Source organism: Electrophorus electricus, chromosome 11, assembly GCF_041902795.1.
Source record: "Electrophorus electricus isolate QZ-2024a chromosome 11, ASM4190279v1, whole genome shotgun sequence".
In the NCBI taxonomy this organism is placed as follows: Eukaryota; Metazoa; Chordata; class Actinopteri; order Gymnotiformes; family Gymnotidae; genus Electrophorus; species Electrophorus electricus.
Window position 1 is genome coordinate 14,468,035 of NC_137507.1, and position 17,016 is coordinate 14,485,050.

The following is a 17,016-nucleotide window of genomic DNA, read 5'->3' on the forward strand; positions in this document are numbered from 1 at the left end:
GAGGCAAAGCATTAGGGTCCTGTTACACTACCAACACACACACACACACACACACACACACACACGCACACAAACAAACATACACACAAACAAACACACACACACACACACACACACAGTTACACATTCGCAAATACAGAGACATGAATGAACACTGCACTCCTATGCTCCATGCTAGTAATGTGTAGAGTCTCCTTAGGAATATGTTGTATAGAGTGACCTCTTATCTCCATTAGTAGCTGTTGTCTACATGCAAAATATTTTCTAATGTGTAATTAATCCCTCTGAGAATACAGAGAGCACAGCAAATAAAAAAGCACTGCCCAGAAACAGAAACACACCCAACAGATGTGTCCCAGGTTCGTGTGCCAGTTGTGCCATATGCAGTCTGTGATTGGGTGTAGCAGAGCTTGCCCAGGTTCTTAAGAGCTGAAGATATGGCAGGGTCTGTCTCACTATTGTTATTATGTCTGCCATCCAGGTTCCTGTGTGGACATGTTTCAGAGCTGTGCACTTTCTGAGTGTGTTGAGGCACAGCAATACCGCATGACCGGTGGTGCAAGAAGATCCATTGGCAGGCTTTACGTGTATCCCACATAGGAAGCTTTTATCCTCCTGGACTGGACTTGCTGTAGAATACAAAAGAGACTGAATAATGATGGTTCAAAACCAAGAAAAAGCTATATAAATAATGAGAACACATGAATGTTCTTTCCTTTTGTCTTGAAGGAGGTGTGCCTGAACATTGTCACCTGCTGGTGCTGTAGTACTGAAGCAGACTATTAAGAAAATCAATGTTGTTTATGCGTAACGGTGTGTTAAAATGATGTTGCCTCTGTCAAAGCAAATGATGGCTGGTGGGCAGGTTTCCACAGCCTAGAAATAAAGGTCATCTCTGTGTGCTGATTCCAGAGGACAGGCAGTGTTTGAGGTCAGTAGCCTAGAGGATCAACCCTCCCTCTCCAACCCAACCTCTCTCTCTCTCTCTCTGTCCCTTCCACAGCATGGTGGTCCACGGGCCAAGGTCCATGGGCATGGTTTCATCCGGTTGCATGCCCCCTGGCAGGTGCTGAGTAGGGAGGCAGAGTTCCTCAAGATCAAGGTGCCCACCAAAAAGGTGAGAGTGTCCTTCTGTTCCGCAGCTGCCCAATGCCCACGGAGCTTCCTTTTTGTCTTAGAGCAGATGATCAACCCCCCACCCAAAGCTCCTGATCTTTGACTATTTACCCTATGTGTGTGTGTGTGTGTGTGTGTGTGTGTGTGTGTGTGTGTATGAGTGAGTGTGGCAGACAGGGAGATAGAAGCAGAGGGAGATACTGGTCATTTATTGAAAGTCGAATATTGTGACATATTTGTGTGCTTTGGTTCATCCCATAATTCTAAACAAGGGGTGGGTAATGAAGAGTTGAATCTTAATTTGGTAGTGTAAGTGAAATGCTAAATTTCCCAGCTGTGCCAGTGGCCAGTACAATGAAAATGAAATGTAAGCACTTATGGGGTTTTCTCTGTTTGTTTTCCCCTTGTTCTGTTTTTTTTTTGGAGTTTCGTCTGTGGGTTTTTACCTCATGCATCACTTTGCTTGCCTATTCCAGAACTACGAGCTAAAAGAAGACAAGGGTCTGTCGGCCACGATGGGGTCAGTGTGGAGGAAGCTAAACCAGCCCTTTCAGCCACATGTGCCCCACCTACACCCGCAGAGCCGCACCAAGTTCCTCTCACACAGCTTCTCCCGGGACAAGCTCCACCTGTGAGAGGCCACCTGGGAACCTATGGATGTGGAGGGAGGGGGTAGTGGGGAAGCATATGGTGGGGGAGGGGGATTTAACGAGGTTTCTCCTAGTGCCGTAGGTGCCCGAGCAACTCGAAAACATAAACTCTGACTTATGACTTTAGCTAGACCAGCTAGATCTACTTTCATTTAACCTCACTGTGGTTGTCTGTTTCAGCTATAACATCGAGTGCAAAGACACCTTCTTTGACAATGCCACAAGGAGTCGGATTGTGAGTTCTTCTTTATTGTTGCATGTGTGTGTTTTGTTTAATTCAGCCCTCAGAATGATTGCCCTCTCTAAATTGGGCAGTGTGTTAAGTTGGCCAATCTGGCTGTTTCATGGAGCTGGAATAATGTGGTTATTTACCAGCAGTCTGAGATGACGCTGCTCTCCAGAGGCCTAGTACTAGGAAACAATTCCACTGAGGCCTTTCCGGGAACAGTTTGTTTTGTTTGTCTCTCCCCTTCTCTCACTAACTCTCTTGCTCTCGCTCTCCCAGGTGTATGAAATCCTTCGACGCACTGCCTGCACACGGACCTGCCAAACCATGGGTTAGTAATGCAGTGATCTGTAATGCAAAGCAGCATGGGTGTTAGAGGAATCCTGAGGAAAGCCAGGCTGATCATAAGAAGTCCGGTGCTGGCCTGGCTGCTGGAGGGGTCTCCTCCATATGCTGGGTTGGACTGCTCTGCTCAGCAGACGGACACCACCGCCAGTCATGATGAGATTGAGGCTAGCTGTCAGGAGGGGTTGGGCTCACACACTTTTTTTCTAGTCCTCCCTCTCCCTCTTTCTCTCTCTCTTCCCCTGTCTCTGCCCTCACTCAGCCTTCTCTACTCTATCTCTTCTACTCTACAAATTGGGTCATGCTATCCCAGAAACTGGCTCAGAACAGAAGCAGGGATCATTGGACAAGGGTGGAAGTGGGGGGGGTGATGGGCGGAAGGAATGGTGGTCCCTCTAGCTTGTTGCTATGGAGTCACTTTATTAATTGAGGGCTAATCACAGGAGTGTGTGTTGTTCCTTTGAGGACTGATTAATTACTTTGATTAAAGCTTGTGTTCTACATGTTAGCTGCCTTCCATTTCAAACAAGCCCCATGTGTTGGCTTCCCAAAAAATAAAAAGTCCATTAGGAGCCACCTTGTATTTCGTGGTGATCTCTCTCATATTGGTGAGCTATCTCTTGTACTTCATGGTGACGTCTCTCTTGTATTCCATGGTGATCTCTCTCTTTGCTTGCAGGCATCACCACCCTAGTAGCTAAAGGGGTGTACGACTCTGCCTTCCCCCTGCACGATGTGAGTTGGCTGTGTGCGTTTCTCCTGACTGAGTGCTGTTCATTAAATGAACTGCCTTTCACATGCTGTTTCTGATATTGATTGTATGTTGGCAGGGAGACTTCAAGGACACAGGACAAGCAGAATGGAAGAATGACAGACAGGTGAGCTGCCATTTTATTGCACTTGTATTATTATATCAGCATAATCTTTTTTATAGCTGTTTATTTTTTAATAATTTTTTATAATTCCTATACCTATTTTTATTGTTTCAGCTTTTACATGACGAGTGGGCCAAATACGGAGCCTTTTACAAATATCAGCCCATAGACCTTATTAGGTATGCGCAGGTTTTCTTTAACACATGGCTCCTCGTGAGATGTGCCACTTATCTGCGTACTTGTGGCTTCTAAAGCTTCTGCTCTTTGCCTTTAGGAAGTACTTTGGGGAGAAGATTGGCCTTTACTTCGCCTGGCTCGGCGCCTACACTCAGCTGCTGGGCCTAGCCTCCCTGGTGGGCATCATCGTCTTCCTTTATGGCTGCTTCACCATCGACTCCAACGTGCCCAGGTACGAGGGCCTGTGCCCCTGTTGGACACTGGGCTATGACCTAGGGTGTGTGGGCGTGTGATTGCTGGCATGCCTGCCAAAAGAAGGTTGGAAGCCTGATCAGCAGACTGGTGCTTTGCTAGTCTCATGTCACGACTGTAGGAAGGGATGCAGTCTATGGATGAGATAATGAAATCAACCCAGTTCTTTTGCTGGATTGTGGTGTAGTGGGAGGCATGGGTGAGTTTATTCACACCAGTAGGTCTGATCATATAGCAGATAGGGGGAATATAGGTCATATATATAATATAGCAGATAGGTCTGATCCTATAGCAGATAGGGAGAAACTTCAGTGTCATGGAAGGGTGCAGGTGATAAGGGTGTCCTGGGTTTAGGTTAAAGGGGTTTGTTCAGAAAAGCTCACCAAAAGACCATAGGGTCTGCAAGATTTGAAGACATAGTGAAAGCATGAAATTTGAAATGTTTCTGTCTTGGACACTGTCTTATTAGATTAGCAAGCATATTAAAAGTTGCCATGGGCTTACTGTGTAAATAGGACATATCCCTGAGGAGTTCTGTGATCTTCTGAAAATGCCGGTACTGGAGAGAATACAATTTGAGTCTACCAAATGCAAAGATTAATTTTATTTACACTATGGAGAAACATCTGTAAACTCCATTCATATAAATGGGACAGGAGGACAAGCTGATGTTTGAGAGTATCTTTTCTTTATGGACTGCTTACATTTTTCTGTCAGTCAATCTCATGTAAAAATCGACAATCAATCATATATCCATGTTTGACTGCTTTTTCTGAGTTCTCTCTCTCTGTGTGTGTATGTGTGTGTGTGGTTTGGGTTCTCCCAGCCTGGAGATGTGTGACGAGAATCAGAACTTCACCATGTGTCCTCTGTGTGACCGCGCCTGTGACTACTGGCACCTGAGCACAGCCTGCGGAACGGCACGCGCCAGCCACCTCTTCGACAACCCAGCCACCGTCTTCTTCGCCATCTTCATGTCTCTCTGGGGTGGGCCTCCTCCTCTTCATGTCTCTCTGGGGTGGGCCTCCTCCTCTTCACATCTCTCTGGGGTGGGCTTCCTCCTCTTCACATCTCTCTGGGGTGGGCCTCCTCCTCTTCACATCTCTCTGGGGTGGGCCTCCTCCTCTTCACGTCTCTCTGGGGTGGGCCTCCTCCTCTTCACATCTCTCTGGGGTGGGCCTCCTTCTCTTCACGTCTCTGGGGTGGGCCTCCTCCTCTTCACGTCGCTCTGGGGTGGGCCTCCTCCTCTTCACGTCTCTCTGGGGTGGGCCTCCTCCTAGGAGTTTCTGAGTTTCCTAGTTTCCTCTGCTCTGTGCTTACCGCTCCTACCAGTGCACACAGGGCAAAAGAACACAGCACATATGTGGGGTCTGTCCCTTGCCTCTTTCCTGCCACGTGCAGCTCGGATCACCCACCTGCCCTGAGCGAAATGCCGCATCAGCGAGCAGATCTGTTGCCGTGTGTCTCTATGGAGATATGGATAAAGACTCATGTGCACAGTACGTGCAGGGCCTGAATGGGCAGAGTGTAGCGTTACCTGTGAGCGGCATCGGCTGCCCCAGCTCTGCCTCAGCCTTCCCCGCCCTCCTCACCGACCCCTTTGTGATGCCGTTTTGTCTTTCACAGCTGCGTGTGGCAGTGGGGCTTATGCATTATTGCTCTCACGCAGACCCCCACTGAGGGCCAGGTGGAGTGCGTGTTTGTGTGTGTGGGGGTGAATGGGTGTGTTTCTGTGTATAGTCATGCACCTGCAGCAGCTGATGTTTGTCAGCTTACCATGTACCTTTCTAGTTTTTGTCCAATATGAATGGGGCCATTTTGTGAGCTACGTTTGTAAACATATCCTAGATGAGGAATTAAAGGTGTGTTGGGGGGAAAAGAAACTGATGAGGTTTCCAACAGACCAATTGAATCGCTAATGACATAAATGAGTCACTCCCTCCTTTTGTTTGATGATTGGTTTTGGCTTTCTCACCCCACGCGACCCCCCTCCCCACAGCGGTCATGTTTCTGGAGCACTGGAAGAGGAGGCAGAACAGTTTGAACTACAGCTGGAATATGACTGGAATGGAGGAGGAAGAGGTGAGTGTAACTCACTCGCAGTGGCTGTTGGGAGATTACCTGTGGATGCACCCATATTATAATGTGGTAGTCAAGAGCTTTTCCATTATCAAGCAGTGAACATATTTTTTAAAAATATATTTACAAAGAGGGAATTTGTAAAAGGCGTTGCACAAGCATCTGTGTTGATCAGAGAAATGTGCTTGCTGTAAAAGCTGAGCGCAGTGCTTCTGGTTTTAGCTATCATTTAGATTTGATTTTAATTTGAGATATTCCCCTTTCCTTTCTGAAAATGCAATCTTCCTCCATCAGGAACGAGCAAAGGTTTGAATGTTTTTATTTTCTCTGCTAAACTCTCTCCTCCAAGGTTCCACTGATACCTCTTGGAGCATGCCCTTACTTTGTGTCCCTGAGTTGCAGTGGGCTTTGACCTGTCTGCATGGTTTCAAAATCCTCCCAATAAAGTTTCGACAGTCGGCCAGTGGGTCATGTTTAGAATATGAGACAAATATCGCTGTTTGGCCTTTCATCCGCAGGAGCACCCCAGGCCTAAATATGAAACCATCCTCCTTCAGAAGAGGCAGAAGAAGAGGAAAAACAGGAAAAAGAACAAAGCTGAGGTGAGTAGTTAAGCTTTATCAAAACTGTTTCACTCGCTGGTCCCTACCAAGTGTTAATGACCTGTTTTATTTTTTTCACATTTGGGTTAGAGAAAATTAGGAATGCCTCCTAATGTGCTGCTTGGGCTCTTTAGAAAGGTTGGGTTTGTACTGAAGTGTATTGTCAGATGCTGTCGGGTTTTTGTTTGGAGCGGTGATGGACTTTGAGCAGATTTCTTGCATTGGCTTGTGCTCTGTGCAGAACCACCATATAGGAGTGCAGCAATAGTAAAGTATAGCCTTTATTTTCTTGGAAGGAATCAGAATATGGACTTTTGGGTAGAGGGCTGGTGCCAAATGCCGTGATCTGGCAGCCAAAGACCCCATGATGCACTTCTCTGGCTTCAGGCTTTTGGCACCAGAACTTCTGGAGGTTGGTACGCTGCTCTCTGTACGGGTTCTGCCAGGGCAGAAGGAGAGGGATAGGGTGAGAGAGAGAGAGACAGAGAGAGAGAGAGAAAGCAGTGGAGTGGAAGGTCGGAGCAAAGCTTCTTCATCCGTGAGCAGCACTGTTGCCTGGCCACCTACCGCTAGCCATTTGCGTGCTGTCACCTGTGAGTGTGTGATCCATGGGCTCTGTGTGTTCCAGCCTGAGAAAAGTATCGAGGAGGGCGGCGATCTGGGCAAGGACAAATGGAGACAGTGGTTGCTGTCTGCCATGGCTTCAGGGAACCCGGTAAATGCTGCTCTCTCTCTCTGTGTCTTTCTTTCTGTCTCCTGCCTGCTGTCGTTCTAGAACCTTCACTGCACTCACCTTTTTGCGCTCCTCTGAAAGCCACTCGCTGTATCCTTCTCTGGCTCTTTCCCTTGCTGTGGGGCTGCAAGGTTCCTCGTCGCTCTCGTGCTCTTCCGGCCTGCGGTCCTTTCCTTCCCAACTGCGGGGTGGCCGGGCTCTGGATGTTCACTCCTGCCGCTGCTTGACAAGCATCTTAGCTCCCCCTTCATCTGACGTGCTGTTCTGCCTTTCTGTGAAAGGTGCTCGGGCATGGCTGCCAAAACTTCATACAGTTTGCACGTGTTTCCCTTCAGTAGATGCTTAGGTGGAAAAGCATTTCAGCACTTGGTGGCTGGGAGCAAAGTGTGTGGAAGTCAGTATTGTGTCACCGACTGCAGTCGCTTGCTATGATACAGTGAGTCTTGTTATACGTGCAATACCTGTCCCTAATGTATTCGAATCCTGAGAGTGTTTTATTGTGTCTTCCAAAGAATATGCAGGTTTGCCAGAATCTCCACAGTTCTGCATCACAATATGACTCGTCAAATGGAGCTATAAAAGAAACATTTTCTCTTCCCCAAGATCAAAATCATAGAATTACATCCAGTACTCTCTACTGATGTGTAACTGGGTCAAGGAAGCAGTGGGAATCGCCTGCATGACTTTGCTTTAACTGTATTGAACAAACGTAACCGGTTTTAGTCCGTTTCATCACCCAGATGAAAATCATCCTCAGGGTTAGCCCAGATATTTTTATTTATGCTTACAGTTATAGCTAATGTCACTTTCAAAAGTGGAAGCTTGTGGGTGGAAATTTCTTGCTAGTTCCTGTGTCAGGAACCATTAAGGGCGCAGAGAGGGTTTGACACAGTATGCTGCCTAGAGCGAAACAAGCTAAAAGTGTTCTGATATAATGGAGTACTGAGAAGTCATGGCACTGAGGATTACATTTTCAGCTTAAAATTGGCCGGTGGGATCATTTCTGGTGCGGGAAAAAGATGAAAGGTGTGTTGAAAGTGTGGGAAAGGTGAAAGAAGTGGTGTTACATTGCAACATGTAACTGTAAACAGTGGGGTCTATGCATATTCAAAGAGGCTGTATGTGATTGGACTGTGGTAAAGGGAAATGGGTTCTCTTAATGACAATCATGGCCATGTCCCACCGCTATAATCTTCACACTATGGGCACTAGCATCAGATCGGTTGTTCTCCTCCATTAGGCATGGGTTTTGGCTCACTAGCTCCCTCTGTCTGCATAGATGGGCAGCAGTGAAAACGCCATGCCCACAGGCACTTGTCACACGCTGCACTTGTTGGCCAGTGATCTCTTCTTTGTGTCTGGGCCCCTGAGGCTTGGTCCTGGCACTTAAATCAAGATCGAATGACGTGCGGGAAAAGAGTGTAGATGTTCCACTTTTGTTCTCCACACTTGTCCTTTTAAATTACAACAGGCATCATTAGGTAAATTAGCCATGTTAATCAAGACTCATTAGTAAGAGGAAAGCACACAAAGATGTGAAAAAGAACAGGATGACATGCAGACAGATAAATGTGTGGGTGGACTGGTAGTAGGGACATGATCACTACAACCACAAAAACCATTAAATCATGGTAACTGTAATCATCAAAACCATCATACAGTATTGTCATCCTCAAGGATGTGAAACATTGTTTTAAGGAGCATATAATGCCTTGAGTGTGTGTGTGTGTGTGTGTGTGTGTGTGTGTGTGTGTGTGTGTGTGTGTAGTTTAAACATAGTCATTGTGTCTAGCAGTTCAGCTAGTTATGTTTTATAGTTGTAAAGGTTATATTGACATGTCAGTCTGACCGAGGATGGAGGTTCCTAATGGTCAGAGCTCTCCAACAGACATATAACCTGCTGTAAGTTTCATTTCAGACCAGGCATAACTGCTAGTTGGCTTAATATTGAGGCAATTGGATGATTCAGATGTGTGGGGAATAGGGAGATCTCTCTCCCTGGGTTTTCCTCTGATGTGATTTGGGCCATGCTGTCCTGAACATGGCCTACTTTCTGTTGTTCCTGGATCTGTCTGTCCATGAGGTACAGTGACTTTCTTCATGAAGCCCTTGTCCTATGTGAAGGTCTTGTATGATGTATTTAGGTCTTTTGTTCCCGATAGTATGGCTGACAGTCAGAGCAACTCTGTCAGATGTCCACTTCTCCTTTAAAGGATGCCTCTCCCAGTGTGTTGTAGAAATGAGCTGTTGGGAGTTGTATGCGACGCCCCCTTTTCTTCCCAGGCTGATTGCCCAGTTGGTGGGCACTAGGGCCAGGAAATGTGGGCTCCTCTGTGCTTTTTCACTCTGGAGTCCTGCCGGGGGTTCCTATGGCTGCCGACCTCATGGAGGCTAGTCACGGGTCGGGGGTTGGCTGACCCCACCCACGGCTGACCCCTTCTCGCGAGCCACGTGGCATGTCAGCTGGTGACTTCCTGCTGATCACTGGGTTTGTTTTTAGTGCCAGCTTCGTGTTTGAAGAATGTGTGTGAGGCTCGCTGCTATCTGAGTAAATGGGTTATAGACTCTTCTCCAGAGTTTAGGGAATTTTTAAAATTAAATGTTCTGGAGGGACTGTGTTCTTCTAGGATTTGCCGTTTTTAAATGAGAAAACCTTCCAGTCTGTGTACATAACTGAAACAAATGGTTAGTTATAGTAATATAGTGAGTATGAAATGCTAACAAGTGTGCCTAAGCTTCACATCCTTTTTTCTGTGTCTCGACTCCAAACTGTGCTGCAGCTGTCAGGGGTTGTGTACATACACTGGCCAGCAGAGAGAGCTAAACTCCATCATAATGAGTGTATGTTAGAATATGTGTATTTCTAACTTCATTTGTGCGTGTGAGAGAGTCTAATAGAGAGTGAAGGACAGACAGAGAAAACGGGGAGAGAGAGAGAGAGAGAGAGAGAGAGAGAGAGAGAGAAAGAGAAGTGTGTTCTCACAGTAGGAGTGTCACAGCTCCTCACCAGGCAGAGAGCCAAACCACCGAATTAACCACAGCTTCTGTCTCATCACCATGGCAACCTCATGACACTCAACCCCTTCTTCTCTTTGAGATGGAGTGGGATCATTCTTATCAGCCATATTCCAGTGGCCTCATATCTCAGCTATGCCAATTTGGCAGCTGTCTTTAACAAACACTGCCATTAGTGACTTCTATAAATAATCTGCAACACTCTTGATAAACGTGAGTATTTTAGGCAAAGCCTTACATGTCCTTCACCCCCACACTCAGAAGAACACACTTTGATCGTTACCATCTGGGAGGAGAGAATGTTATTTTGAGCGCGTTCCACCCCTCCTCTGTTTGTTTTTTTGTTTGATGGGATGAAGATGCTCACTTCTAGTCATGAAATCAAATTGGCTTAATTTCTTTCACAAAAATATATGTTCTCTCAGATTCTGCCATGCTCTGCTGTACAGGCTGAACCAACTCAATAGGCTAAGCTCACAATTTATTTGGATTTTTTACATGGTATTGTATAAAGGCCCAAAGTGGGTCTGGTCTGTTTGCTTATGGCCTGTGAACTTGGTGACAGGGTTTGGGTTTGTGTGTGTGTGTAGGCATGTGTGGCATCGGTGTGGGGCCAACTAGCCTCAGGGCATTATGTAGGAATGAGAGTGTGTGTGGGTGGGTGTGTAAGGGATTTAAAATGTGTCCCATAAGTTTATACTCCCAACCTACAAGAAGTCAGTCATCACTCAGCCTTCTCAAGACATCCTTCCCATTCCCTCACCAAAACTAAGCCGCCCAGCTCTGGAGTTACATTTCCCCCTACAGCAGCATGGGCCTCCTGCCTGGGTGTAGCATGTGCAAAACTGACCTTGCTGTAATCGTTGTGATGATCGTATGATCTTGCTGTGATCGTTCTGATGGTCGTATGATCCTGCTGTGATCGCTGTGATGATCATATGATCCCGCTGTGATTTGTTCTGATGATCATATGATCCTGCTGTGATCGTTCTGATGATCATATGACCCTGCTGTAATTGTTGTGATGATCGTGCTCTCTGCTAAGCGTATATAAAGGCTGCACTTGTGTGTGCAGAGCAGCCGGTGTGGGCACAGCTCAGTTCTGCCTCCTCTCTCTCGTTCGCTCTCATTCTCTCTCTCTCTCTCATTCTCTTTATCTCTCTCACTTATTCACTCTCTCTCTTTCTCTGTGTTTGTCTGGTTGAGAGCTCTGGGTGTCGGGAGAGAGAGAAGAATACAGGTGCACCATGCTGTGGCATCACCTCCGCAAGGCACCTTGTGGCCTCGAAGGAAATCCCTGCAGTGCTGAGCTCTTTTCTAACTTCCAGAAGAATTCAATGTAGCCTGGTGCACCCCCCCACCACACCCCACCCCCTGCCCCACACCCACTCCACTACCAGACCAGCCAGAGCATCCGTCACCATACCCACAGAGCAGTAAGCTTGGTTTCAGTGCGACTGCTTTCAAGGCGACCCGGCGATGAGAGTCCAGTGTGGAGACTGCGGTGGAGGGTGAGGCCGATGTTTCTTCTGCTGATGCACAGCAGCACAGCTGTGCTACAGGGGCTGTGGCAGGGCCTTCCTGTGGCAGGGCTCTTAGTACAGACACAGCATTTCATCTTTACACACAAATCTGTGCCTACAGTTTGTCGCTTTTGGCATGTCTGTCTGTTTCTCTCTTTCTTTCTCCCTGTGTGACTCTTTCTTTAACACACCGCATTCACTCGGTAGCTGGTAAGAGGTTTTGGAGCGGCCGCCACAGGTGATGGCCGCACTAGCTCTAGGGAGCCCTTACTCCCTTACTAATATGCCCCTGCTCCATTACTCCCACTTCCAGTCCACGTCTGGGTGTGTTCTGACCACCGCTGACCTGTAGGACTAACCCAGCGAACCGGATCTGCGTCCCTATGGCTCTGGTCCACTAGCAGGGAAAACAGAGACTCCCGGAGGCTCACACACCCTGGTCCAGCTGTACGGCTGAAGGCACCACACGCCTGATGGGGGGAGGTGGGATGGGCCTCATTTCACCACTGCTCTGGGCCTGCGCTCTAGGCCCAGGAAAGGGACAGTGAAAGATATGTAGCTCATAAACTTTATAAACAGCACGTCATGTGAACAAGAGTCATTCAGCAGAGGCGACTCATTTTGCAGGGGAGAATGTGGGTGTTGGGGCTCCATTCAGCAGGAATGGTTGCGTTGTGATACAGCACACTCAGCCCTAAATCATTTGCACACTGCCTGTGTTTCAACTGAGTTGAATTCATGTCTTGCAGCAGTACAGGTGCCATGCAAAGAAAGAGAGTTGTTGTTGTAGCCCTTGACTGGAGTTTTCCAAGAAGTAATCAAATAAAAGTGGCAGCACTTTTATTTGGGATATGGGGCACATTTTACATTGCACGGTCAAATTTTTAAATATGAATAAGTTTGCATTTTCCTCTTTTCTCCACTTGTTCTTCTACTTTTTCAACCATTTATTCTTATGTTGTGTTTATGATACACTGATGGCAGCAGTTGTGGCATAACTGAAGGTGTCAAGTTTTCCCATGGATTCCACTTTTGAGATGTAGTCGCCTTCTACCCAGGGGGTGTGCTCGCGACCGATTTGAACGTCTGGCAAAGGTCGCCGGCCCGCACCCATAGGTTGCGATTTGTTATTTTACAGACCCAAAAGCCGCAGGGTTCTGAAAGCTTTGCTGGAGCATGGCTGAGAAGCGCGGAGCCAGGAAGAATCCCTCTGTGGCGTGGTTTAGTCACGGCCGTCTAGGGGGTGCTGCCGCTCTCCTAATGAGCCCAGTTAGAGGAGCGAGAGGCTCAGGCAGTGTGTGCATGTGCAGCTGAGATTTGAACTCCCAGACCTGCTCTGACTGCTGCATGGAGGGTGTGTGTCAGTCATTAAATGATGCCATTTGCAAAAGTTTTGACACTTTAATAGTGTTTTTATTTGTCCTTGTTTTGGGTAGGCAGAGATGCTGGGAGATTGGGAAAGTGACTGGTGCTTTCTTTCAGTCATTTTGTTTGTTTGTTTTATTTTCAAAAAAGCCCATCAAAACAACAACCAAAAAGTTCAACAAGACCCGTGTTCCTGCTAATCGGTGGATTAATTGCGTTGGGTCTGCTTCTCTGTCTGTTTATTTGACTGTGATGCATGACACCAGCTCTGTAGGTACTGTTGTTCTTGGCTTGAGTACTTTGATTAGGAAGTAAAAGATAATAGTAGAAAATGAAACGAGTTAAAGCATGTTGTTTTTCCTCCCCTGGGTGTTTAAACAATTTTAACGACGAATGATTCATAGAAAGATATGGGCCGTTGGTGAGGTTTGGAGTGTGCTTGCTCTAGTGGAAATGGAAGAATGTACAGTATTAATATTGTTCAGTTTTTGTACAGTACATGAAGGAACTATTCATGTAACACCACAGTCATTAAAGTAATACTGTAGTGCAACATGAACTTGGGAAATATTACTTTGCTTGGACAACCCCTGAAGAGGAAGAAAGGAAAAGCCCCAACACGTACATATTAACAAACAGAGACTCAGCTACAAAAGCCAGGCACACACACACACACACACACACACACACACACACACACACACACACACACACACACACAAACTCACAGTTCCATTAGTCAACACATACTATCACACGGTTTACGTTCCTGTGACAGGTTGTTACTTAATACCCCTCCTTTTCTCTCTTTCTTTCTCTCTCTCCTTTTCTCTCTCTCTCCCTGCCTCCCTCTCCCCCTTTCTCACCCCATAGCCTGGAGATGAGAAGCTTACATGGTGGGACAGAGTGCCTGGATATTTCATTAACATCTCCTCCATTCTCCTAATGGTGAGCACCCGGTGCTACAACATATTCCTTTGAGCTCATGTTTGCAAATTAGGCCACCGCTGTATTTTTTTTTTCTGTTCTTTTCATCCCTTTTATCCTTCTGGTTTCTTTCTTGGCCTGTACTGATCCCTCTTTTTTCTTTGTCTTCCACTGCCATGCTTAGTTTGGCGTGACGTTCGCCGCCGTGTTCGCTGTGATTATGTACCGCATCACCATCTCCGCCCTGCTGGCCATGAGTCCAGACCCCCAGGTCAAGTCCAACGTGCGCGTGACCGTCACGGCCACCGCCGTCATCATCAACTTGGTTGTCATCCTCATCCTGGATGAGATCTATGGCTCTGTGGCAGTCTGGCTCACTGAACTGGGTGAGATTCCCTATATACTGCCTACATTCATTTATTTACTGTTTTAAAATCCCTTGTTTGCAGGTGAAGTCACCTGCCATTTCAGAAGGCCTAGCATTTTTGGTTTGTATTTCATTTTTTTTTACTGCCATCACAAATGATATTTTTTTACTGAAAAACTATTTCCCCACTGGGACAAATCAAATTTCCACTGAACAGCAGTGCATTGCAAACTTATACCAAACTTTGGAGCAACTGTTAACAATACCTGCCACCATGCTTGCTGCCTGTGTCAAGACACCTCCTGTCTCCTCCTCTGTCCTCTACACCTCTGTATGTGTTCCATCATAACGTGGCCATGAAAGTTTGATAGCATTCATCCCTGCTCATGTGGAAAAGTCAGGGAAAAGAGGCTTTGCATGTGGACGTTCACCGGATTTCCTTAAGAGACCTTTAAATAAATGAGCAGGGTGGCGTGGGGGTGAACATGTTTTACTGGTTACTGAATAAGACATAAACACTCCACCACATATACCGTGTTTTAACGTACTTCTTAATGCACTTAGCTAGTCTAACAGACAAGTCCAGTTCACCACATACCCAGTGTTTAATTTGAAGTGTTTAAAATGCCTTCCTCTCACAAACCTTTTAATTACACCTTGGAGCACTCTCTCTCCCTCTCTTTCTCCCTCTTTCCCTCCCTCTCTCACTCTCTCTCTCTCTCATGTGCCTTGTGAGTGCTGGCGTTATGAACTTATTATGTTTTTATTGCCAGCATCGCTGAAGCCCTGACAATAATCTGCATTGTAAAATGAAGATTTAGCAGCAACTGCCTTGAAGGATATAATTAATCCCAGAACAACTTACACTGTAACTGGCTCTGCTGGAAACCCCTAATATCCCCAATGATTATGTCAAGTCCTTTTGAACGTTCCAAGAATGTTTACATTGACCGTATTTCTTAGACCAGATAAGGATTTTCTTTACCCTAGCTTGGCTTACATGTCAAATATACATTAAAAAAGAGTTAATGTACATTGGAAGGAATGAAGTTTGGGCAGTAGCATGGGAGCTGTTTTCCCCAGCCTTAAGGCTCTTATTTTGATGTGCTTGCAGAGATTCCAAAGACAGAGACAAACTTTGAAGAGCGTCTGATTCTGAAGGCTTTCCTCCTGAAGTTCATGAACGCTTACGCCCCCATTTTCTATGTAGCCTTCTTCAAAGGGAGGTAGGTGAACAAGGTCCATCCTTAAAGCTAGAGCATTTCACCACTAGTGCTGGGGGAGGAAACTTTGAAAGGAATGAGAGTGTCAGTGAGTCAGGATTCTCAGACACTGGGTTAAGGGGTGGGGAGAAAGAAAGATAGACAGAGAGAGGGGGAGAGAAAGGAAGAGAAAGAGAAAAAGAGAGCGGGGGGAGAGAGGGAGAGAGAGAGGGAAAGAGAGGGAGAGATGGCTTGATGAATTGTTCTGCTGTACAAAATCTCAAAATGAACACCAGGAAGTAGTGATGAAAAGCAGTACCTTAATGCACACAGACACATTCATGCATGTAAACAAACAAACACACTCTCACACACACACACACACACACACACACACGTGCGCGCGCACGCCCACACATACACTTCTTATATGCATGTATTCACACTCTTGTTTTCTGTATGTTGTGTGATAATGACAGATAAAAGTGGTCAGAGAGAAGGCAGAAGGCAATTCTTTGGCTCATTGCTCCCTGTGGAGGAAGCTTTGAGTGCTAACACTGCTCCTAAAATAAGCCAGACACACTGCTCATTATGACGGCTGCTGGGAGAGGCAGAAAAATGAGGAGTTGTTTAACCAGCTGGGACTGTTGGCTTTCTCCTCCTTTCAACAGGTTTGCTGGCCGGCCAGGGGACTATGTGTATATTTTCAATGAATACCGCATGGAAGAGGTGAATTTAGTTGGGTGTGTGTGTGTGTGTGTGTGTGTGTGTGTGTGTGTGTATGTGCATGTGTGTTGTATTTCCTGTCATTCTTTGTGTGTATTTCTATTTGTTAATATTGAGAGCAAATTTTGATCATTCTCCCTCTCTCTTGCTCTCTCTTTCTCTTTCTTTCTCCCTGTCCCTCTCTTTCTCTATCTCTCCATCTTTCTCTTTCTCTTTCTGCCCCCTCTCTGTCTCTCCTTCTCTCTCTCTCTCTCTCTCTCTCTCTCTCTCCATCTTTCAGTGTGCTCCTGGTGGTTGTCTCATTGAGTTGTGTATTCAGCTCAGCATCATCATGCTGGGGAAACAGCTCATTCAGAACAACGTCTTTGAAATCGGAATTCCGTAAGTGCTTCCTCCGCTCAGGCCTCACACCTCCGTCATGTGGACCTCCCTGTTAGACATGCTCAGTTGTGCCTGGTCTGTCTTTAATCTGAAATAGACTTGCCAGCAGACGGTGGAATCTGTTCTCCTCTGATAACGGCTTTGTCAGAGAACTCCCTGGACGACTGAGGCATGTTTGGAGGGCTCCTTGGCTTCTTCCACTCTAGGAAATCCTCTGGGCTGTTCTTGTCCCTCTTTGACTTTCATTATGTTTATTGTCTTGCATTATCTCTCTCAAACACACACACACACACACACACACAGACAGAGAAACAAACATTCTAGCATATTGTCATGTGTCTCCAACTCAGAAGCACTTGAGCAATAATCAAGCTAAATGCTAATGAGATATGCTACTATATGGGATCAAATCAAAGTCATAAGTGCTTGGCTTGTTTCCCCTGGTGCAGAACTCA

The 17,016-nt window shown here is 46.4% G+C and overlaps 1 protein-coding gene across 2 annotated transcripts in view; it reads left to right on the forward strand.

Moving 5' to 3' along the window:
- The window catches only part of ano2b (anoctamin 2b), a 36,135-nt gene that overhangs the window by 4,614 nt on the left and 14,505 nt on the right, over positions 1-17,016 (forward strand). Inside the window, exons 3-19 of one of the 2 annotated variants that reach the window (XM_035528623.2) lie at positions 1,004-1,117; positions 1,593-1,747; positions 1,947-2,001; positions 2,272-2,323; positions 3,017-3,072; positions 3,168-3,215; positions 3,327-3,391; positions 3,487-3,621; positions 4,468-4,628; positions 5,641-5,723; positions 6,239-6,322; positions 6,951-7,037; positions 13,832-13,906; positions 14,070-14,271; positions 15,367-15,478; positions 16,126-16,183; positions 16,461-16,561. In XM_035528623.2, the coding sequence (XP_035384516.1) occupies positions 1,004-1,117; positions 1,593-1,747; positions 1,947-2,001; positions 2,272-2,323; positions 3,017-3,072; positions 3,168-3,215; positions 3,327-3,391; positions 3,487-3,621; positions 4,468-4,628; positions 5,641-5,723; positions 6,239-6,322; positions 6,951-7,037; positions 13,832-13,906; positions 14,070-14,271; positions 15,367-15,478; positions 16,126-16,183; positions 16,461-16,561 (1,643 nt within the window). The remainder of the gene's footprint in view (positions 1-1,003; positions 1,118-1,592; positions 1,748-1,946; positions 2,002-2,271; positions 2,324-3,016; positions 3,073-3,167; positions 3,216-3,326; positions 3,392-3,486; positions 3,622-4,467; positions 4,629-5,640; positions 5,724-6,238; positions 6,323-6,950; positions 7,038-13,831; positions 13,907-14,069; positions 14,272-15,366; positions 15,479-16,125; positions 16,184-16,460; positions 16,562-17,016) is intronic. The other variant, XM_027015853.3, reaches the window with a different exon arrangement.